Genomic DNA, 25,316 nt, shown 5'->3' with positions numbered 1-25,316 from the left:
ATGGAGGCCTTGCATAGCCAGTTGACCACAGGGGAGCAATCTGGAGGTTTAGAAAACCAGAATGAGACTCCAGTGGACAGCCCCCAGTCACATTCAATCCCGCAGTATCATGAACAGAACAAGGTTGTCACCCAGCAGCAACATGCACAACAGCAAAAACATCTTAATATTGAGAGAAAACGTCTCCGATTACAGAGGAAAACTGCTCAGGAGACAGACACTGTTGAAGAGGGAACATCACAGAGGGCATCTGGAAGTTCTGAATGTCTTGATGCTAAGATGAGGCAGCCTAGTGAAATGCCACCTGGAGCTTCATCCTCAGCTGTATCAGTTGTACCATCTAGTTCCATGGATGAGGCCCTGGAAGGTACACCTAGACAAAAACGTGAGCGCAAACCTCAAAAGCCCGGAAAGTATGTGTGCTCATATTGTGGTCGGGCTTGTGCTAAACCTAGTGTGCTTCAGAAACATATTCGATCCCACACTGGAGAGAGACCTTACCCCTGTGCACCATGTGGGTTCTCCTTCAAGACTAAAAGTAACCTTTACAAGCACAGAAAGTCCCACACTCATAGGGTGAAAGCTGGTCTGACTGCAAAAACAGAGGGACCAGGTATAAGCTGTTCAGAGGAGCCGCTTACAGAATCAGATGAAGAAAGCCAACCCTCATCCTTTTTAGAAAAACAAAGAACGTCTATTGAAAAGTCAAATGTCACAGAAAAGTCCTCTGAGGGACAGCTACAAGGTATAGAAGACTCCCATGCAGTTAAAAAGAGACTTGCAATGAGACTTAGCAGAGGAAGACGAACACCTATAGGATCATCTGATGAAGCGTCCTCGTCTTTTGGTCTAAGTAGCAAAGGTAGCACAGAGTCTGGCTATTTCTCTCGATCTGAGAGCACGGAAGTCTCTCAAGATAGTCCACCAAACACAAGTGCCAAAAGCTATGCAGAGGTCATCCTTGGAAAGTTCGGTCGCCTTGGTCATTTACAAAGGACTGCTCATGAACAACATGGCAATCCTGCTGGGCAAGAAGGGAAAAGAATCCCATTCACTGTGCCTAAAAAGCAAGTTATAGACCACATAACTAAACTCATCACCATCAATGAGGCTGTGGTAGACACCAGTAAGATTGACAGTGTCAAACCCAGAAGGTTCTCACTCTCTAGAAGAAGCAGCACAGAAGTGAAGGCAACCTCTTCTAAAGAGTCCTTTCTTCACAGTCCAAAAGAAATAGATTTGAATGCAAAGAGCAGTGGCTCTATTACTCTTGGTGTACCTTGTGAGAAATTTCAGCACCATTCTCTTACTATCCAGCAAGCTGACCCAACCACCACTGCTCCTCTTATAAGAAGTCACTCTATGCCTTCAGATGCAGGTGTTAGTGATGCATCTGAAACTTCTCGTAGCCTTCGCCTTAGCCAGTCCTTTGATGAGCAACCAGTTCAGAATCGGCGTCATGGTATGCTACGACGACAGCCTGCCATTGAATTGCCCATAGGTGCTGAAATGACCATGGAGGAACAATCCTATTCCAGCTCACCATTTCATTCCTTAGTTTCTACAGTGCCTGATCCCAGTCAGAAACAAGAGCCTTTTGATTGTGATGCATGTGGTATAGTTTTAAACGACTGGGAGAGATATCAAACACACAAACAATGCTGCACGGTTCATATTTCTCAACCAACTGAAAGTCAAGGCTATCAAGTGGAAGAACCAACAAGAACACTCACAACTCGTCCTGGTGCTTTTGCATTTAGAAAAAGAAGGAAAGAAGAGAGTATTGAACTTGAAGATCCTTCTTTACCCTCTGTTTCTTATATACCACTCAAAGGATATACACCATCTTGTGAAAAGCCTATTAAAGGTACTATTGAAGTAGGTCAAGAACATGGCACAGAAAGTGCTTTGAAAGGAATATCTGTCATACAGCATACTAGTTCATTTGAGAAACATGATAGTACTTTAAAAACCTCTGGACCAGATGAGATCTCTCACTCTCATGATGTCTCTCACTGTTCTCCTTACTCACAATCAACGCAGCAGGCAACTAAACCATCCTTCCGTAAACTTGTACGCCAACACAATGTCCAAGTGCCAGAAATCCTGGTCACTGAAGATTCAAACACAGACACCATGGCAGTATCACCCCCTCCAACTATAATAAAGGACGTTGAAAAAGTCAGTGAGTTTCAATGGCCCCAAAGAAGTCCATCTTTGGCCCAACTTCCAATTGAGAAGTTACCGCCTAAAAAGAAACGTCTTCGTCTCGCAGAAGCTGCCCAGTCATCAGGGGACTCAAGCTTTGAATCGATGTCCTTGCCTCACAGTCCAAGTCAAGACAGTTGTGTGTCTCATACCTCCAGTCGATCAGCTTCATTTGAAGAGGCTTGCAAAGGTGATGCAGATACAACACCAACTAGGAGATCAAGAGCCACACATACTTTGACAATTCCTACAAGTTCTCACCGAGAAATGAGGCGCTCTGCATCTGAGCAGGCACCCCATGTTCCTCAACATGCGAACCTTATTACAGAAACTCGCAGTAAGTCATTTGACTACAGTAGTTTGTCTCCAGATCGAACCCCTGCAGGATGGAGAGAAAGGCGAAAATGCCTTCTAATGAGGCATAGTGCAGTGAGGGAACCTGAGGAGGAAGACCAATCGTCTAAAGTCTTCAACACCAGTTCTCCCACTCAAAGGGCTACTACATTGCCTAGCTATAGCCCAGGCACCTCCTACAGTCCAACCACCACCCATCTTGTGACTTTGAGCAATACTGTACACTCATTTGGTGAGAAGCAGATAATGCAATCACAGCATGTTTTATCTGAGAATGTCCAGCAGAATGCATTGCAGTTGACCCCATTGATACATACTGACCAGCCCACAACAGTGGGAAGTCTGCTTTGTGCATCAGGTGCTGCCAGAGCTCATTATTCCTCAATGTCGACAGGACTCAAGCTCGAAATTCCAGTGGAGAATGAATTGGTGAGTTCTGATACAAGGGTCAACCAACCATACCTCACTCATTATCACCATCAGAATCTTGGTTTTGATGTTACTTCAAATCCAGAACATTTGAGACCTTTACCAGCCCAGAGAATTCCAGTCCGTCTTAATTCACACCTTCCACATTATGTAGGCTCAATTTATACTACAGTTTCACAAACATTTGCCTCAAGGCCTCAGGAACCTTGCTGCTCTGGAGTCAGTACAGTTGCATTGCCCTCAAAGTTTGAAATTATGGACCAACATCCAATATCCGATGGATCCAAATCAGTAAGTGCTGGCGCAACCAAACGTGTGCTGTCCCCCACAAGCAGAGAGGAGTTTAGCCCAGAAAGTGAGCAACAACAAAAACGAGTGAAAGAAGAGGAGGAGGACAATCAGGAAAATGAAGGTGGAAATGATAAAGTGTTAATCGAATGCAAGAAGGAAGAAGGACTTGGTGAGCAAAGTGTCATTTTCCCTATAGAACACAAAGAACCACCATTTCCAACTCTTAACACTAACCTTAATTTTAGCTGGTGCTATCTAAACTACATAAAGCCCAATCCGTCCATACAGAGTGAGCAACACAACTCAGTCTATTCCTCATGGTCTACAAGTACCCGCAACCCATACCCTCCTGGCCTGACAAGCAAGGACATGCTAGCCTTGTTGCACTGCAGCCAGAGACATGCAGCACCCATCTACACCATGGCAGCCATATCACCCTCTCTGGAAAGGGAACAAGAAACACCTGACTCCCAAGAGCCTAACGTGACTGAGGTAAATGTAACAACTCTTGAATTTATCCAGTCAATGCATGAAAATTCTTACATTTGTATCTGTGTTTTAGAACATGGTTGCTGGTTTCTGGCTGCTCCAAGGTATTAGTCATTTAACCAGCTACCATGTACTCAGAACAGCTTGAACGCTTCTAACTTCTAACAGGGAAAATTATTGATATGCGATATGTTGGCTGACATTGTTTTTATTAACTTGGGGGCTTATGTTTGTTTAGCTCAGCATTTAAAAATGTATATTAGTGTTTTAGTAATATAAAAGGTATTTTTTAAGGGAACCCCTTAAAAGTCTTAAGACTTGTATGGCTTAATATAATGTAAATGATGTCTCTAACGTAGTAGAAAACCAATGAAAGCTTTACGTTATTTAAAAAATCCACATCGGCTGCCATATTAAAGTGTTGTTCCAAACTGAAGTGCTCAAAACTAGCCACTTCAAAAGGCCCTTCTGAATGAAGGATTTTGAAGGGTACAACTCATGGACACTTTGGGCCCCCATGATCCTTTGCGTAGATTCTGTATGGGCACAGGATGATGATGCAGAAGGGCACTTCAAGAAACAGTTGTTTGGTCCCCTACACCCTTTAAAGCTTTCACTCCGGAGGGTAAACCCTTTGAAGGGATTAGGGCATAGGGATGAGCCCTTCCGAATAGGACAATCACCATTGGATTTTCCCCACAAAGAGTGTAAACACCCCCAGATATTGAGTGAAATCCGTGCTGAAAAACTCTTTCAGTGGCTGCTGTGCAATGACAAGCGTTGGCATGTTAACATTCTGCCAGGATGGCATCTAGCATTTCTTGTCTCTGCCATTTGCAAGCTCTTTCAGTAGCTGTGGTCTGGCATTAGGGCTGAAGTGGAGAGAACAAAGACGCTGGTCTTTAAGAAGTTTTATTCATCTGCAGGCATCTTCCCATTCTTTTGTCCTCTTCTTTTCGCTAAGAAAGCAGTGAAGACTTGCATTACTTCTCTTGTTGCCCTTCGACTGAAAATACAACCACAAGCCACACAACATGGCATTGGATCAGTATTTTATTTTCTGAGTTGTGTTGTGGTAAAAATAGCAACAGGTAGTGCCAGTAGCTCACAGAGTGCAACCATTTTACATCACCAAAATAATGGCGATGTAACAATGTGGATTTTTTTAAATAACATAAATTTTTCTACTACATATTTTGAGTAAGGGACCTTGATTACGTTATATTAAGCCATACAAGTCTCAATACCTGGGGTTCCCTTTAAACTTACTCTTGATACAACAACGTAATAGTAAATCAGTTCTAATCCTATCTGGAAAATGTTGAATGAGACTTCCCCCCCATCTCTGTCTCCTTGGGCACCCGGAATAGGGTTGGTGAACTTGCCCGTGTCTCTCTCGAGTGTAGGTACATGCCACTCAGCCCACAGAACCGAATGAAGCCCAGCAAGCTGAGTTGACAGAGGTAGAAAAGGAAACCACGGAGGAGAAGGAGGATCAACTATCTACCTCCAAATACAGCTCACGGGTTCAGATTTGTGAAGGAGGGTAAGCCCATATTAATGCATAACACTTGCACAAATGCAATGCATAACAATGTGATGATGTAGATGATTGCAGCATATCATAGCTACAGTGCTTGCAAGGCAGCGTTGTATATAAATACTTATTTTGTTGCTTTTATTCACCATTTTCTTCAAACAATTCAGCAAAAACCAAGATACTGTAGATACTTAATTCATATGTATTCTATGTGCTTAATGTAAACAGTATACTTATAATAGTTAGTACTACTAAAGTTAGGCTTATTTGGCAATACAAAATGAAAACAAGTAATAATGTCATTGAAATATTTGCATACTAATTTGCAATTCATCTTCTGTTGCATTTATTTGTGATTAGTGTTCTCTCTTGCATTTATTTGAGTAGTGAATTGTTATTGCCATTTTCTTCAGTTTCAAACTCGCAATTATAAGAAAAAGTCAGAATTGCAAGATATAAACTACCAATTCTGAGAAAAGATGTCAGAATTTTTACAAAAAGTAAAAATTGTGAGATATAAACTTGTAAATACAAAGAATTGCGAGAACCACAACTCATAGTTCTGACTTAATTTCTTGCAATTGTGAGTGTATATCATGCAATATGGAGAAAAAATGAGAATTGTGGGATAAAAATACCTTTTGTTTTTACCAATTGTTTTTATACAGTGGCGGAAATGGCTAATATGGCCTTTAATACTGGCATAGATGCAGCAGCAGTGGTTTTTCCCTTCTCATCCATCTGAGAGTTCATTATTTCTGTGGTAGTTCCTGCACTGTGCACCCTGCTCATACTGTATATATGGTGGCTTTCTGTCACCAGTTTGTCAGTATTTTGAGCAGTGTTGTTCTTGCCCCGCTGCAGGAGATCGGTTGGCTGTCAGAGCCAACACGGACCGTCTGTTACACAGCCCGAGCCAGGAAACTACCTAGCCTGGCGGTCACTTCCTGTGGAACCCCACAGAGTCCCATTTACACCATACTGCATCAATGATTTTGGTCATTGAGCTGAAGGCATATGGAGATGGCCAAGATGCAGTACACTCATATTTTGAGGTGTTTTTATATGAATGAAAAACCATCATCTGAGAAATTCATGCCAGTGGTTTTCAACTGGATTTGCTTCAATACCCATATTCTAACTGGCAACCAAGCACAGTACCAAAACTGTTTGTAGTATAAAAGTAAAAGGTTTTCGACAGCTAATAATTCACTGCACAGAACATTGTGGTTAGCATAAAGCCATGGTTATATTAAACTTTGAACATTCAGATTTTCTTTGGACACTACGATGAACAGGATAGGATGTTATCCTTCTGTTTTTATAATTACTCATTCAGAGATAACAAATAATAATTTGAAATGTGAAGACTCCACTACTTTTTGGTCATGTTTTCTCGTCATATGCATTTGCAGATCAGAGTTCACCAAAACTTGACATTTATTTGTTTGCAGCAGACTGTGCAGCTGTGCATTAGCTTGCGTATCCATTCTCCCATGTCCGTATGCTTATAAGTGAAAGACAAGGTAAAGTTTAATGTGGCCGCGGGTTAAACCGTTTTAACCCTTGTTGCAGTTGAACCCCTATTTAATGTAGTCTGAGTGAAATCGTTTGGGCACATTTTAATTGGATGCATGGCATTTGGCATTTTGCAATCCAGTCAAAACAGACCTGTGACCCATTCATTGAAAACCACTTGTCTAAATCAGAAAGCATACTTTGATTTTGGTGCAAGCACTTAGCGTATATGCACACAGCTGAACGCATAACCTTCAGTATACTGAATTTATTACCTTACTCGAACACAGATGACACATAAATGTAATACGATTTATTTGTACTCATTTAAACTAGAGTTGCAGGTTTCTCATAACCCTCTAAACAAATGCTTGTCAACACGGGCATCTGTTGTTGTCTCCTGTAATTTGTTATTTTCCCATTTAATCCATTTCTTTCTCTACTGTAAATTTATCACAGTTTTTGTCTCAGAACTGTGAGATATAAACTCACAATTGTGAGTTGTCAAAATTAGAGAATAAAGTCAAAATGGTCCAAGAATTAAGTCATAATGTTTCGAGAATAAAGTCTAAATGTTTTGAGAATAAAGTCTAAATGTTTAGAGAATAAAGTCGAAATTGCAAGAATAAAGTCGTAATATTTTGAGAATAAAGTCAAAATTACAAGAATAAAGTCTAAATATTTCGAGAATAAAGTCGAAATTGTGAGAATAAAGTCATAATGTTTTGAGAATAAAGTCTAAATATTTTGAGAATAAAGTCAAAATTACAAGAATAAAGTCTAAATATTTCAAGAATAAAGTCAAATTGTGAGAATAAACTTGTAATGTTTTGGGATAGTCGAAATTATGAGAATTAAATTGTAGCAATTAACATTATACTATTTTGAGAGTATAGCCTGCATATGCAAATGACCCGGATTGGGAGCACCAGGAGAAGTTGCCAGGCCACATCATCGATTGCATTCATTAGGCCTATTTGTAGTGCACCAGCCACCCAATAATAGCAAGAAGCTTTGTGCTTTTAGTACTTTTAATATAAAATCTTTATATCTTGCAATTCTGACCTTTTTCTCATTATACAGATTTTTTTTTCCGTTTATATAATTTAATTATTACAAGAATTACAAGATGTAAACTCCCAATTGTGAGCAAAACAGTCAGAATTATGAGATAAAAAGTCGCAGTTATATTTAAAAAATTTTTATAGTGTTGAAAACGGGCTTCTATAGAGCTAGTGTTGCCACCTTGTGGACAAACCAATTAGCGCAAAAACATTTTAAGACGCATGCGAGCTGTGCATACAAAGAACAATCAGGTACTTTAGGGCTTGACATATGCACTCTAGAAATTTTCATGTTTGTCCAGTTATGATCAGTTAAATTCGTACTAGAGTAGCAGGGGCCTGGCAACCCCCTTTGCATTCGTGCTTGTCAGTGTGTGCATCTTGTTGCCATCTCCAGTATTTCGATGTTGTTGTTCTGTCTCTTCCATTTTTTTTTCCAATTGTGAAACAATGGTCTGAGCCAGTGTTGCCATCTTGTGGGCAAACTAATTTGTGCAAAAAAAAATCAATCACATTCAATTGTACATTTGATTAGAAAATCTGACTGTGCGTGCTAGGGCACACATACTGTACACTACATAATGCACATTGTCATCTGCATACTGTATGCAAATGTGTTAAAAACCATGTATACTTTGGGCTATAGCCCATCAAAGTATACTTCATTTGAAAGCGTGCACAAACACATGTTTAGCACATGCGCACTAGAAGGTCTGCGCTACTCTTAACGCAGCTACTCTGTGCCATATATAAAAAAAATAATAATAATTGCAAGATTAAAGCCGTAATATTTTGAGAACAAAGTCGAAATGACTAAAATAAAGTCGTCATGTTTCGAGAATAAAGTCGAAATTACAAGAATAGAGTTTAAATGTTTCAAAAATGAAGCCTAAATGTTTTGAGAATACAATCTAAATGTTTCGAGAATAAAGTTGAAATATTTCGAGGATAAAGTCGAAATTAAAAGAATAAAGTCTAAATATTTCGAGAATAAAGTTTAAATTACAAGAATAAACACTTTGACTTTATTCTCATAATTTTGACTTTATTGTCAAAATATTTCGACTTCATTCTTAAAATATTTTGATTTTATTCTCAAAATATTTGACTTTATTCTTGTAATATTTTGACTTTATTCTCGTAATTTAGACATCATTCTTGAAATATTATGACTTTAATCTCGTAACCTTAGTTTTTTATTTTATTTTTTAACATAGCACTAAAACGCTGTCGTACTGTCTAGAAGTTATGAGTGATAAAAATGTCTTTGTACTGGTTTAAACTAGAGTTACGGGTATCTTGTAGCTAACAACGTGGATGTCAATTGTTTTTGTCACACCTCATCCATTTCTTTTTGGACTGTTGGTGTTGCCACCTTGTGGACAAACCAATCATTGCAGAAATAAATAAATTAATAAATAAAAAAATAAGGTGCATGAAATTTGCATACTTTGCTAATTTACGACACGCTCAGTTCAAATACCTTAGAATATGCATAAAATGTGAAGCACACTCTGCTATCAAAAATAAAGCTGAAATTACGAGAATAAAGTCTAAATGTTTCAAGAATAAAGTCGTAATGTTTTGAGAATAAAGCGTAAATGTGTGGAGAATAAAGTTGAAATATTTCGAGAATAAAGTCGAAATTACGATAATAAAGTCGTAATGCTTTGAGAATAAAGCATAAATGTTTCGAGAATAAAGTCGAAATTACGAGAATAAAGTCGAAATGTTTCGAGAATAAAGTTGAAATTACGAGAATAAAGTTGTAATGTTTCGAGAATAAAGTCGTAATGCTTTGAGAATAAAGCATAAATGTTTCGAGAATAAAGTTGAAATATTTAGAGAATAAAGTCGAAATTACGAGAATAAAGTCGAAATGTTTCGAGAATAAAGTTGAAATTACGAGAATAAAGTCGTAATGCTTTGAGAATAAAGCATAAATGTTTCGAGAATAAAGTCGAAATTACGAGAATAAAGTCGAAATGTTTCGAGAATAAAGTTGAAATTACGAGAATAAAGTCGTAATGTTTCGAGAATAAAGTCGTAATGCTTTGAGAATAAAGCATAAATGTTTCGAGAATAAAGTTGAAATATTTAGAGAATAAAGTCGAAATTACGAGAATAAAGTCGAAATGTTTCGAGAATAAAGTTGAAATTACGAGAATAAAGTCGTAATGCTTTGAGAATAAAGCATAAATGTTTCGAGAATAAAGTTGAAATATTTAGAGAATAAAGTCGAAATTACGAGAATAAAGTCGAAATGTTTCGAGAATAAAGTTGAAATTACGAGAATAAAGTCTAAATATTTCGAGAATAAAGTCTTAATGTTTCAAGAATAAAGTCGTAATGTTTCGAGAATAGAGTTCAGATTACAAGAATAAAATCAAAATGTTTCGAGGACAAAGTTGTAATGTTTCGAGAGTAAAGTCTAAATGTTAGGAAAAAAAGTTGAAATATTTCAATAATAAAGTCGAAATTATAAGAATAAAATTTAAATATTTTGAGAATAAAGTCAAAATATTAATAATTCAAAATACGAGAATAAAGAATAAAGTCTAAACGTTTAGAGAATAAATTCTAAATATTTTGAGAATAAAGTAGAAATTACGAAAATAAAGTTGAAATGTTTCGATAATAAAGTTCAGATTACGAGAATAAAGTAAAAATGTTTCGAGAATAAAGTCGAAATGTTAAGAGAAAAAAGTCAAAATATTTCAATAATAAAGTCGAAATTACAAAAATATTGTTTTTATATTTTGAGAATAAAGTAGAAATGATGATAATAAAGTCGAAATGTTTAGAGAATAAAGTCTAAATATTTTGAGAATAAAGTCAAAATGACAAGAATAAAGTCTAAATATTAATAATTATTATTAAAAATTAATAATAATTCAATCAGAAATTGCAGAAATAAATAAATTAAGAAATAAAAAATAAGGCGCATGAAAAAGTATGTGCATACTTTGCTAATGATGAAATTTACGACACGCTCAGTTCAAATACCTTAGAATATGCATAAAATCTGAAGCACACTCTGAGCTATCTAAAAGTCGTTCATTGGAGTAAGTGGTTATTTTTAATGAAAGAGGGAACTCTATATAATAAAATAATCTGAGCTATGAATTAGAACTATGAATGAGTCTGGCTTCAGACTTAAATGAAATACATAAGACATCATACACACCACTATTAGAAAGAAATGTAATTCTTCAAGGTTATGTAGTGTGTCGTGACTGAGATCGCTTTACAGGCACAAGTCTTCCTAGAAACAACCATCTGTGGTGTTTCTGAGGAATGATGGCACTTGTAACACACAACATACTCTTCACAGCAGCCATGAAATTGACTCATTATTTGGCTGTGCTCTTCCACCATCCAAGTATCTTAAACAGGGTTCAGGACACATTCCTGAAGTCTGAAGGTGGTTAAGGTGGTTTGCGAATTTTAAAATGGAAGCTCTGAGGTTTAAGTTGATGTATGAGCCGAGTGATTTTGCGTGAAAGTTTAGAAAACGGATTTAGTTAGTGTTTCAGGTTGGGGTTAATTATGTGGTTTCTGCATGATTTATCCCCACTTAAAGCATGTAATGATTTTTTACATGTAAGTTTCTGTGAAAGGAAACTAAGCTCTTTCTTTAGGCATTGAGTATTGAACTTAAGTGCATAACTTAACTCACATCCATCCTAAAAATCTAAATTTAACATCAAATCATGTTTTTTCTTAGACCTGGCAGATGGTAAAGGTGGACATAAGTCATATCCTACACTTATAAAAATAAAGGTGCTTCACGATGTCATAGAATAACCTTTTTTTGTCTAAATGGTTCCATAAAGAACCTTCAACATCTGTAGAACTTTTCTGTTTCACAAAAGGTTCTTTGTGGTGAAAGAAGGTTCTTCAGATTCTAAAAAGGTAAGAAAGAGATCTTTAAAGAACCTTTGACTGAATGGTTCTTCACTGTGAAGAACCATTAAAGCACCTTTATTTTTAAGAGTGTACACCATTTTTGGTTTAAAGAGCCATCTCTTTCTTACTTTTTTATAATCTGAAGAACCTTCTTTCGCCACAAAGAACATTTTGTGAAACAAAAAGTTTCTTCAGATGTTAAAGGTTCTTTATGGAACCATTTAGACAAAAAAGTTTCTTCTATGGTATTGTGAAGCACCTTTATTTTTAAGAGTGTAGACACAAGACACCAGAATATCAGAAAATATTTTGTTTTTAACAAACAAAAGTTTTTATCAATTTAACATATATTTGATGAATAAAAGTATTAATTTCTTTCTGACCCCAAACTTTTCAACAGTAGTGTATATCCCTTGTGCATTGTTTCAATTTACAACCTTTCGTTATGTTTCGTGGCTGAAAACAGCCACTACTTTAAACTGCTGTAAAAATGTATCAGATAAATATTTTTTTCAATTTTTTTTGCATAAATCTATTAATCAACCTCAGTCCTGCTCAAAAATACTAAATGTTAAAAAAAAATTCAGGATTTTAACTCTTTAATTGCCAAATTCCTAAATGATGTCACTGATTTTGGGAAAAAAAAACAAAACACAAAATTACTAATTTTCAATATAAAAGGTAATTGTGGCCTGGATTTTTTTTAACCTTTTTAACAGTCTTGGACATGTGAAAGATTAGTAAGAACATTGGCTTTCATGCATTGTTAGTTTTGGCGCAGCATCAGATTTAACATAACATAACGAAAGGGTAGTAAATTTGCCCACAGTGTACTGTTGAGTTTTTGAAAAATTTCAAAGCATTTTCCCAAAATATGTATCAAAATAAGATTAGTCACCAAAAATCATTCCATTTGCTTTAACAGAGAAAAAGTTGTGGCCAAATTAAGACTCAACAGTACCCCTCAGTGGACGAAAACGTCCCTAACAACACATAAGGGATATTATTACAAAAGATTTCTATTTTGAACAAATGTGGTTCTTTTAAACTTTTTATTGATTATATTCATGACATGGAAGACTGGAGTAATGTTGCTGAAAATTCAGCTTTGCATCACAGGAATAAATTGCATTTTACAATATATTTAAATAGAAATCTGTCATTTTAAACTGTAATAATATTTCACAATTTTACAGTTTTTACTGTATTTTTGATAAAAAAAAATGTTTTTGATTGATTTTTCATGCACCTGTCAAGTTTGAGATTTTGGGCTTTTTGCTTGTTCATAAAGTGTTTTTTTTTTTTTCAGACTTGTGTAAAGAAAACACCCAAAAGACACTGTTAAGTGTTTCATTTGTTGCACTTTATCGATTTGTGCCAATAGATTTCAATTACAATCCATATTTTCAAAGGCCGTTTTCTTAAAATGAGTTTTTTCTTCTACACTGAGCCATAAATCTTCACTTCAGTAGCACTTACAAACACCAAACTTTACATTTTTATTCCTGTCTATATCCTGAAGGCTTTTACAGAGGGATTTTTTCATAGATAATTAGCTTGATATTATACATTTTATTCCCCCATAAAATGGGGGAAAAAAAGTGACAAAATGACTTATGTAAAATGTAAAATGTAAAAACATTTGACTCTAATATGTCAAAAAATAAATAAATAAATCGTACTGAACCCAAACTTTCGAACTGTTTGGAATGACATTTGTTATTGGACAATTTTTACTGTGTGAAGAACAGTAGTCTGTTACTTGGGGAAATATCATACACAACCACAGATTAAATAGCTGCAGGGCCTAAAACACTAAACCCCCCAAAACTGAACTCTATTATAGCTGTTATTTTTAAGAAAGCTGGCACACAGTTCTTGATTTGTACTCATGTTATTGGTTATGAGCATCTGGTTGGGTCCAGGGTTTCCCCCCTCTCAGCTGTTTGCATTGGCACAGCCGGCCGGACTCTGGGCACAGAGCGGCATTGCAAGAACCCCATGTTTGAGCCGGGGGTGGTGGTGAAGGGGGTCGGAAGGGAGGGGGGCCCTACTTCTTGACATTATAAATGGCGCTCTGTTTGAGGTCAAGTGGAGGCCCCGTTTTGGGACTTTCTGGACACAAACAGGGTGGATACCCAGCCAGGCTACTGTGTGTGTGTGGGTGTGGGTAGCCGGAGGGGTGTGTATGGATATATATGTACGTGTGGTGTCTGAAAGAAGGACTGTGCCAAACATATCATGCTGTTTAAGAACACCTTTAAATGTGTAGCTTGCAGGTGCTATAGATTGGAGATCAGATCTCCCACACAGACCTGTGAGATCAATGTATAGGCCTCTTTATGTACATATTCCAGCCCAGAGGCTATGCTCCGCTGCTATTTTAATTAACCTAGAGGTGATGTTGAGAACTTGCAGTTTCAGCGTCAGCCTACATGTGCTGCTTTCTGTTCCATTCTGTTTGTTTAACAGTGGATAAATATTGGTAGTATTGCTGATATGATTTCAATTTTTGTTGCACTCGTTTCAGCCACTTAAAGGGTTAGTTCACGAAAATGTTTCAAATATTTGCTGAATTTGGAATTGCATACTAGCATACTGCGCTTATTATTCCTGCCAGAGAAAGATATGGTGCAAATACCCTTACGAAAAAGAAGTTTATTCAAGTGTGCTATTAGTATACTTGTTTTAAACTTTAAAATAGGAAAGTATACTTCCAGTCTACTTTTATGTACTTCTCAGAAATGTGCTTTATATACTTATCAGAAATATACTTAAAATGACAAAATTATTGATTTTTCTTATATGCCAAAAATCATTAGAATATCAAGTAAAGGTCATGTTCCAAGATAAACTGTAAATTTCCTACCGCAAATATACCAAAATTTAATTTTTGATTAGTAATATGCAATTCTAAGAACTTCATTTGGACAACTTTAAAGGCAATTTTTTTGCACCCTCAGATTCCAGATTTTCAAATAGTTGTATTTTTTGCCAAATATTGTCCTATTCTAACAAACCATACACCAGTGAAAAGCCTAATTGTTCAACTTTCATGTAATGTATAAATCTCAATAAAAACTTTATTGAGATTTAAGTAGTTCACTTTAATATTTAATGTGTTATCTGTCAGTGACTGGTGATCTTGGGTAAACCCCAGTAAAGGTTCACACAACATGCTCTTTCAGCTGTTCTGTTGTGTTTTCCAGCTACAGGTCGAGTGAGGAGTACGTGTATGTCCGTGGTCGTGGAAGGGGGCGATATGTATGTGAAGAGTGTGGAATACGCTGTAAGAAACCCAGCATGCTGCGCAAACACATACGACTGCACACGGACGCTCGGCCCTACGTCTGCCAGCACTGCAACTTCGCCTTTAAAACCAAAGGTACTGTATGCTGCTCAGCTGAGGAATGCAGTGGCTTTTAGTCCCTGTTTGCCCAAAATACATTTCATTAATATTACTAATAGACATGTATTAATTAGATAAAAAGTTAGTATGTGTAAATGGGTCCTATTATGCTCGTTTACAAAGTCTTTATTTTGTTTTGGGAGTGCACTAGAACATGCTCTCATGCTTGGTGGTTCGTAAAACTCATTATTTTTCACATAATTTACATTATTACAATAGCTTTCTCCCCAGGCTGGCACAAATGTCTCGATTCGTTCCAGGTTGGATGAAGGCCCGCCTTTCGAAAATTTGAAATGTGTTGTGATTGGTTAGCAGTCCCACTGCATTGCGATTGGCGAACAGCTAGATGGTGTTTCAGTCCTGCCACGCCCCTTCCCAAAGAAGCAAGTTATGTGTACAACTGTTAGCGCAAGCTAGATTAAAGAGATTCTTACGTTTTAAATATGCATATTTTTCTTACAAAAACACATCGGATCGCTAAAGGAAGCTTTTACGGACTCCCTCGGAGCCATGTGAGACACTTTTTATTATGGATCGACTTATTTTGGACTGATGGAGAGAAACACTTGTCTATGCCGTCCTAAAGCTTGGGAGTGCCAGGATTATTTTTAATATAACTCAGATTGCATTCGTCTGAAAGAAGGACGTCATATACACCTGGGATGCATGGATAGTGAGTAAATAATACGCTACAGTAGTGTTGGTCCTATCGCCAGCCTGCGAGATCGCCAATACTTGGTATTATCATTATTGCGTTAATTTATGTAATTATTTACATGCCCGAAACCAGCTCCTGCATAAAGCTAGTGAAGCTATCTACTCTGTATGATGAATAAATCGACGCATCAACCAATGATAGTCACTCTAGTCAATGCTTGTGTTTACATCAGCTGTGGCTCCCCATGTGTTTCAACCCTCTATACCGCACACGTCAACGGTGCAGCTCCAGCACAGCTACTGGAGCAGTTCGCGGACACTTTAGTCAATGCTTGCGTTTATACAAGCCTTGCTGAAGCGTCCCAGAAGTGGCTGCCCATGCTATATCGCTAAAGTTAGGCGAAGTTAGGCACTTCATCCCTCCAAACCCGCTAATGATTTGAATTTTCGTGGGCGGGATTTATTTGAACGATATTCAAATGAGCTTTGTGACATCATAGCGTCCAGAAAACAAACGCAGTAGTCCAAAGGAGCCGTTTGTTGTAGTTCTTGAAAACTGGATTTTTAAAAAAACTAATTATCTCCCTTTGGAGTGGACTTTGAGATTTGTAACTTTGTAGATGTTTTTTATGCCCAAACATACACACCACACACTGACTAAAATTCAAAAAGTGAAAAAGCATAATAGGACCCTTTTAAAGAGAACATTTTTTAGTTTCATTTATTGTCTTTTAAATATTTGGTTTCAGTTAGAAATGTTGTAAACACAAGAAAGATAGGGGTTTATATCAGATGTTATAATATGACTAGTTCTATGACATCAGATGTTGTTTATACAGTGTGCACATGGTTAACTAAGTCTACACCTGTACTCTCACAGGGATGCAGCTGATATAAATAAGTTTTTTATTTTCTTTTGTGTTCCCATGATGAAACTGTTTTCCTCAGGGAATCTAACTAAACATATGAAGTCAAAGGCTCATGGGAAGAGATGTCCAGAGGGAACTACTCCAGGACCAGTCCAGTGTGAGCTTGAGACAGATGAGGGAGGTAAGAAAAAAAGAATTGATGGAACTTTTGATAAGAGAAAGGCTTCAAAATGTATTTTATTTTATATAAAAATGTATATATACATTGTAAAAAGAAATCTGTAAAATGTATGGTAAAAGAAATACTACTATATATCTAGAAGGTGCCCAATGTCATTCACACAAATACTAAACAACATCATGGTAACACACATGATACTAAAATAATACATTTAACATTTATTTATCAACATTAGATGTAACATCCCTAGTAAAAAAAAAAAGTCATAGATTTAAAATGCATTTATTTTATACTAAGAATAGTTCAAATCTATTCACATGATTACTGACATACCGCTTGAGACTTGTAATTCAACTTTATTTGGAGTACTACTTGTGCACAATGCACATTTTTTTAATATTAAGCCTAAAATATGTTTTAATGTCACTGTTGATGAGGATTGTATGATCTTTAAATGTGAAAAGTTTTTCAAATGAAATATTCTTTTTAACTTCCAAAAACTGTATTTTACTGTAAAATTATATGTTAAATGTCTATTACAGTTTTTTGCCGTATATAGTAAGGGAACTTACCGTTAACCAGTTAATGGGTTTTTACAATAGCATTTTAACAGTATTTTACTATTCATATCACAATCATTTTACAGTGAAATGTGTAATAAAAAATTATGTAATACAGTTTTGCTCACCCAAGCTACATTTAATTGATCAAATATACAGTAAAAACAGTAATATTGTAAAATATTATTACAGTTATTAACTGTTGTCTATCTGAATATATTTTCAAATGTCACATGACCCTTCAGAAAACATTTTAATATGCTGAAAATTTTTTACATTTTTTATTTTATAGAAGATTTGCTATTATTGTCAGTGTTGAAAACAGTTGTGTTGTTTAATATTTTTTGTGGTAACCATGATACATTTTTAAAGGTTTTATAATTAATTGAAAGTAAAAAAAAATAGCAATAATTTAAAATATAGAATAAATTTAATTGTGTATACACATATATTTTCATTTACATATTCATAATATAAACTTTCTGTCTTTTCAAAGTTCTCTTAGCTAAAAGCATTAAAACTTTGTCAGTTTTATTTAAAAAAAAGATCAAATCAAATTGTATGATTCTGATGATATGATATAATTAATCATATTAATTGCAAATAATTGCATATAGCAGCATTTGTGGATACAATGGATTGTTGGCATATGGATTAAATATGGTCGGGCATGATTTTTATTGTCTTTTTTGGGGGGTATAATTAATAATTAATTGTGTCAAATAAGTGCTGATAGAGTCACTGTCCTGTATCGTAGGTGACTGTGATAAGCATTTCCTCGAGACGGAGCTGGTGGAGGAGCATCAGTTCTCAGATGCAGAAGAGACAGATGTGGACGAGCCTGATGACAATGATGAAGGTGATGAACAAGCTTCGTGCTCCTCCTCGTCGTCTAAGACCCCGTCTCTCTCCAGAGACGCTCCTGGCTCCTGTGACGTCTCAGGCCTGTCGAACCCAGGCTGGGAACAGCATCCCAAAGCGCCGGTCAGCATGAGCCCCCGAAAACCGAGCCACTATGGAGAAGCTTCCTCTCCAAAGACCACCAAGTCTATTGTAACCCTTCCACACCTTGAACCCGCCGCAGGGAAGTGCTCGTCCCCCATCCGCAGTCTATCTCCTGGCCTGCAAATGTCCCCTGCTTTACCGCAGTCTCCTGGACGGGACTTGTCCCCTCTACGCTGTCCCTCTCCGAGACTCTCTCCGTCGTCCTGTCTGTCCTCTTTGTCTCTTTCAATCCGGCCAGCCTCGTCGTTCCCAGAGAGACGGGTGTCCCCCATTAGAGCCCTGTCCCCCAGACAGCCTTTGTCTCCCAGTTGTCCACTTGCATTGACCGTTGGAGCCAGTGTGACTATTCAGTACCAAGCTGGTAAACGCAGAGATTCAACAAAAGCCTCGCCCAACAGACTAAACCTCAAGACCAAACCGGTGAGTGTCTTTATGTAGCTCTGTCTTACTGAATTACATAGGATTTTTCTGGCTTACTTGTGACCCTGGACCACAAAACCTGTCATAAGTGTCAGTTTTTAAAATTAAGATTTATACATCATCTGAAAGCTGGTTAGGTTTGTTAGGATAGGACATTTGGCAAAATCTGGAATCTGAGGAATCTGAAATATTGAGAAAATCGCCTTAAAAGTTGTCCAAATGAAGTTCTTAGCAAATCAAAAATTAAGGTCTATTATTTATGGTAGGAAATTTACAAAATATCTTTATGGGACATGATCGTTACTAAATAGGTAGTATGTCTAAATACCTGTCTGTCTGTCTGTCTGTCTGTCTGTCTACCTATCTACCTGTCTGTCTGTCTACCTGTCTGTCTGTCTGTCTGTCTACCTGACTGTCTGTCTATCTACCTATCTACCTGTATTTCTGTTTGTCTGTCTATCTATCTGTCTATCTATCTGTCTATCTACCTGTCTGTCTGTCTATCTGTCTATCTACCTGTCTGTCTTTCTGTCTATCTACCTGTCTATCTATCTATCTGTCTATCTACCTGTCTGTCTTTCTGTCTATCTACCTGTCTATCTATCTGTCTATCTACCTGTCTGTCTTTCTGTCTATCTACCTGTCTATCTGCCTGTCTGTCTTTCTGTCTATCTACCTATCTATCTGTCTATCTATCTGTCTATCTATCTATCTATCTATCTATCTATCTATCTATCTATCTATCTATCTATCTATCTATCTATCTATCTATCTATCTATCTATCTATCATCTATCTATCTATCTATCTATCTATCTATCTATCTATCTATCTATCTATCTATCATCTATCTATATGTCTATCTGTCTATCTGTCTGTCTGTCTGTCTGTCTGTCTGTCTGTCTGTCTACCTATCTACCTGTCTGTCTGTCTACCTGACTGTCTGTCTATCTACCTATCTACCTGTATTTCTGTTTGTCTGTCTATCTATCTGTCTATCTACCTGTCTGTCTTTCTGTCTATCTACCTGTCTATCTGTCTATCTACCTGTCTGTCTATCTACCTATCTACCTGTCTGTCTGTATGTCTGTCTGTCTGTCTATCTACCTGTCTGTCTGTCTGTCTGTCTGTCTGTCTGTCTGTCTGTCTGTCTACCTATCTACCTATCTACCTGTCTGTCTGTCTGTTTGTCTGTCTGTCTATCTACCTGTCTGTCTGTCTGTCTGTCTGTCTATCTATCTGTCTATCTACCTGTCTGTCTTTCTGTCTATCTACCAGTCTATCTGTCTACCTACCTGTCTGTCTATCTACCTATCTACCTGTCTGTATGTCTGTCTGTCTGTCTGTCTATCTATCTGTCTGTCTGTCTATCTACCTACCTGTCTGTCTGTCTGTCTGTCTATCTACCTACCTGTCTGTCTGTCTGTCTGTCTGTCTGTCTGTCTGTCTATCTACCTGTCTGTCTGTCTTTCTGTCTGTCTATCTATCTACCTGTCTATCTGTCTATCTACCTGTCTGTCTGTCTATCTACCTGTCTGTCTTTCTGTCCATCTACCTGTCTATCTGTCTGTCTATCTACCTGTCTGTCTTTCTGTCTATCTACCTGTCTATCTATCTATCTATCTATCTACCTGTCTGTCTGTCTATCTACCTACCTGTCTGTCTGTCTGTCTGTCTGTCTATCTACCTGTCTGTCTGTCTGTCTGTCTGTCTGTCTGTCTGTCTGTCTGTCTGTCTGTCTATCTATCTATCTATCTATCTATCTATCTATCTATCTACCTGTCTGTCTGTCTGTCTGTCTACCTGTCTGTCTGTCTGTCTGTCTGTCTGTCTGTCTGTCTATCTACCTGTCTGTCTGTCTATCTACCTGTCTATCTGTCTTTCTGTCTATCTACCTGTCTATCTGTCTGTCTGTCTATCTACCTGTCTGTCTGTTTGTCTGATTGTCTATCTACCTGTCTATCTACCTGTCTGTCTATCTGTCTATCTACCTGTCTATTAGGGGTGGAGCCGAACCCGAATACGGTATTCGGAAAGACACAAATAGCGTGTTTTTTAAGAATACTTATTTCGAACAAATACTTTAAAGAAATATTTGTATTCGGGAACAAGAAAAACTTTATATCAAAAAGCTGCGTTTCCTCATGAGACCGCAGTCAGTGCATGCCCGCATGAGTGAGTGAGTGAGTGACATCCAGGTGACTGACACAGGCTGCTCCACACAGCAACAGAGAAGACTCGGCTGGGTGAAAAAAGACTTCACTGCATCACAATTTTTGTTGAATAGATTTTTGTACCTTAACTGGGTTCTGGAGGCAGTTTATAGCTTTTGGGAAGCAGAGTTTGATCGGGAGATTATTCCATTAGGGGCCGGTCATATGCGCGCTCAAGTTTGTTGTTTCACATGTAGAAGAGCGGTATGTGCGCTCATAATGGAAGCGATGGAAGCGACACAGTGCTACGTGCTCGTTTTTTCCAGGCGCGTCTGCGCCGCATCCAGATAAATACATCTCAACTTTTCAGAATGCCACAAGTGCAGCGCAGGTCATGTGACCAGAACCAACCAATCAGCTTCACCCTTTCCCTTAATAACATTGAAAAACAGCCAAGTTGGAGGAACAGCTTATCATATCTGTACAGGGATAACCATTTTAAAATAAATTTAATAGCAGAGCTACTGCAAGCGATTTTTAATGCTGGAAATCCATTTATGCTTTGCTGAAGTTTCCGAGTCTTCATTGAGAGATCAGGTCATGGTTGCTTAGCATCGGCAGACGCCACGGTAAAGAAGTTCATTCAGAAGAAGAACAGTTCTTTTAAGTATTATTTGTTTTTATTCTGTCTGTTCAGCGTCCTCCAACAAGGATGGGTGGTGGTGGGGTTCATAATGTTCACAATGGTATTTTATTAGTTGTTGGTTTAACCATGGATGAGGTAATGGCTGTTATGTTATTTTCTTTTCAATGGCGTTCCTTGTTACATGTTCAAAAGCATCAACCAATATTGCATATACATAATTATTATAATGGATATAATTAAAGAATACTTACACTATAACGTAAATTATAAGTGTAACGCACAAAAAAACAACAGGATTTTACACCTATTTTGAATTTTACTCGAATACAAATACAAATACAAATACTTTTCCCCCCTCAACAAATACAAATACAGATACAAATACCGGCTGCTTTGCACACCCCTACTGTCTATCTACCTGTCTGTCTGTCTATCTACCTGTCTGTCTGTCTATCTACCTGTCTGTCTGTCTGTCTGTCTGTCTGTCTGTCTATCTACCTATCTGTCTGTCTGTCTGTCTGTCTGTCTGTCTGTCTACCTACATGTCTGTCTGTCTATCTACCTGTCTATCTACCTGTCTGTCTGTCTGTCTGTCTGTCTGTCTGTCTATCTGCCTGTCTGTCTGTCTGTCTGTCTAGCTACCTGTCTGTCTATCTACATGTCTGTCTGTCTATCTACCTGTCTATCTACCTGTCTGTCTGTCTATCTACCTGTCTGTCTGTCTATCTACCTGTCTGTCTGTCTGTCTGTCTATCTGCCTGTCTGTCTATCTACCTGTCTGTCTGTCTGTCTGTCTGTCTATCTGCCTGTCTGTCTGTCTGTCTGTCTATCTACCTGTCTGTATGTCTGTCTGTCTATCTACCTGTCTGTCTATCTACCTATCTGTCTGTCTGTCTGTCTGTCTGTCTAGCTACCTGTCTGTCTGTCTGTCTGTCTTTACATGATCTATCTATCTATCTATCTATCTATCTATCTATCTATCTATCTATCTATCTATCTATCTATCTATCTATCTATCTATCTATCTATCTATCTATCTATCTATCTATCTATCTATCTATCTATCTATCTATCTATCTATTTTGAATTTTACTCGAATACAAATACAAATACAAATACTTTTCCCCCCTCAACAAATACAAATACAGATACAAATACCGGCTGCTTTGCACACCCCTACTGTCTATCTACCTGTCTGTCTGTCTATCTACCTGTCTGTCTGTCTATCTACCTGTCTGTCTGTCTGTCTGTCTGTCTGTCTGTCTATCTACCTATCTGTCTGTCTGTCTGTCTGTCTGTCTGTCTGTCTACCTACATGTCTGTCTGTCTATCTACCTGTCTATCTACCTGTCTGTCTGTCTGTCTGTCTGTCTGTCTGTCTATCTGCCTGTCTGTCTGTCTGTCTGTCTAGCTACCTGTCTGTCTATCTACATGTCTGTCTGTCTATCTACCTGTCTATCTACCTGTCTGTCTGTCTATCTACCTGTCTGTCTGTCTATCTACCTGTCTGTCTGTCTGTCTGTCTATCTGCCTGTCTGTCTATCTACCTGTCTGTCTGTCTGTCTGTCTGTCTATCTGCCTGTCTGTCTGTCTGTCTATCTACCTGTCTGTATGTCTGTCTGTCTATCTACCTGTCTGTCTATCTACCTATCTGTCTGTCTGTCTGTCTGTCTGTCTAGCTACCTGTCTGTCTGTCTGTCTGTCTTTACATGATCTATCTATCTATCTATCTATCTATCTATCTATCTATCTATCTATCTATCTATCTATCTATCTATCTATCTATCTATCTATCTATCTATCTATCTATCTATCTATCTATCTATCTATCTATCTATCTGCTTGTATGTCTGTAATATTTATTTATTTATCTATACATCATCTGAAAGTTAGGTCTGTTAGTATATTCAAATATTTGGCCAAGATACAACTATTTAAAAATCTGGAATCTGAGGGTGCAAAAAAATCGAAATATTAAGAAAATCACCTTTAAAGTTGTCCAAATTAAGTTTGTCCAAACCATGTAATGCTTTTTTGATGTTAGAAAGTTCAGGTCATTATTTTATAAAACACACTGCAGAAATATAGGGATAAACAGAATTTATATATATAGTTTCTTAGACTGAACCATGTAACCCCTTACCATCTGTTTTAACAGCCATGTTTCAGTAGTGAGTAAATTGTGGGTTTCTAGTCTTAATAGCTACACATATAGATGCTTCTTTCTTTGTCTGAGTTTGTTTAAGTCCGCTTCTAGAAAGATTTTTATTAACGCACAAAAACGTAATTAGTCTGAAAACAAGACAGACAAATATATCCAAGATAAACATCCAAAACAAATATCCTGATTGCAAAAGCACACTGTGTGCTTATTTTAGTGTCACACCTTTATTAGAAATAGAAGTCAGGCTGCTGCTCTTTACATACAATTAAAGCCAAAACCTTAGATACTAAACCATGAACTCACAGTTGAACTTAAATACACACACGTCTGTTTACCATCTACTGTCCGAAATACACATTTGGGATGAACCAGGACTATCTATAGCTATAGCCGCACAACAAGACTCACCACACAGTTTAGAAATAACGTCCTTTGCCTAGAATAAAGATGACTGTGCTAGTGGTCACAATATGCAACAAAACCACTTGGTGAATTCTCTAAAATATGTCTTTCTGGCTCTTAAGGAGAAAACACACAGTCCTCAGAGAAGGACCAGCATGACACAGTCTTGGCCTCCGGCACACGGGCGTCTCTCCAGGAACACGCAGCCCAGGGAAGGCCAGCGCGTGTTAAGTCACCTGCCCCTGCACTCGCAGCCCCAGGTGATGATTCCCAACCTCAGCCTCACCATTCCCATCGGCGGGATCCAGATGGTGCAGCCACGTTCCAATATGCTGCTCCGAAGCGCATCTCTGAACCACAGCGTGGCCCAGATGACGGTCACTGTGCTGACGAAGGAGAAAAGGGCCGACGGGAGTCCTGCGGGTGAAGTTCCTCATCGTAGAAATCAGCTGATAGTGTTCACGGAGCCTGCGGTGGAGATGAGCTCAAAGAGTGACGCTTCCACCGATGAAGACAAGGAGCAGATTCGGGGAGTGGTTCAAGCAGAGCTCGTGTCAAAAAAGAGGGAGGTTTCCAGTGTTCCCATGACCACCTGGAAGAGTATCTCTCAAAGAAATAACAGAAAGCATTCTCGAAGTCCCAAGAAAGCTCAGCCGGTAGACGGATCAAGAACATCCATGGACGCTAAGTGTTGAAGGAGAAGTTCAGCTAAAAATGAAGATGTTGTCATTATTTATGCACATGTGTGTCGTTATAAATCTGCATGATAGGCACAATATTTAATTTAGCTCTTTGTGATCTGACATTATCGGGAATTAACTGGGGATTGAGGCAAAATGAACAAAAATGCAAAGATAATGGGGGAAAACTGCCCCTGCACAATTAAACTAAATACAGTATGGCTGTAATGTGTAAATGATTGAAAAGTGTTGATTTTGCCATTACGTTTAAATCTGCTCATATTGCATCATAATACTCCGATGTGTTGTTATTTTTTTTTTTGTTTTTGCAGCACTGAGCATCGTAACCAGTCACACATTTTTGTTAAG

The 25,316-nt window shown here is 37.6% G+C and overlaps 1 protein-coding gene across 1 annotated transcript; it reads left to right on the top strand.

Moving 5' to 3' along the window:
* hivep3a (HIVEP zinc finger 3a) lies at window positions 1-25,316 on the top strand. Its single transcript, XM_073822503.1, has 6 exons — window positions 1-3,774; window positions 5,178-5,317; window positions 15,012-15,187; window positions 16,817-16,918; window positions 18,236-18,903; window positions 24,390-25,316. Exons 1-6 carry the CDS (start codon window positions 1-3, stop codon window positions 24,960-24,962), a joined length of 5,433 nt encoding a protein of 1,810 aa, XP_073678604.1. The 3' UTR covers window positions 24,963-25,316.

This window comes from Garra rufa, chromosome 17, assembly GCF_049309525.1.
Source record: "Garra rufa chromosome 17, GarRuf1.0, whole genome shotgun sequence".
Taxonomy (NCBI): Eukaryota; Metazoa; Chordata; class Actinopteri; order Cypriniformes; family Cyprinidae; genus Garra; species Garra rufa.
The sequence above is the reverse complement of the archived record's forward strand: the minus strand, read 5'-3'. Positions and strand labels throughout refer to the sequence as shown.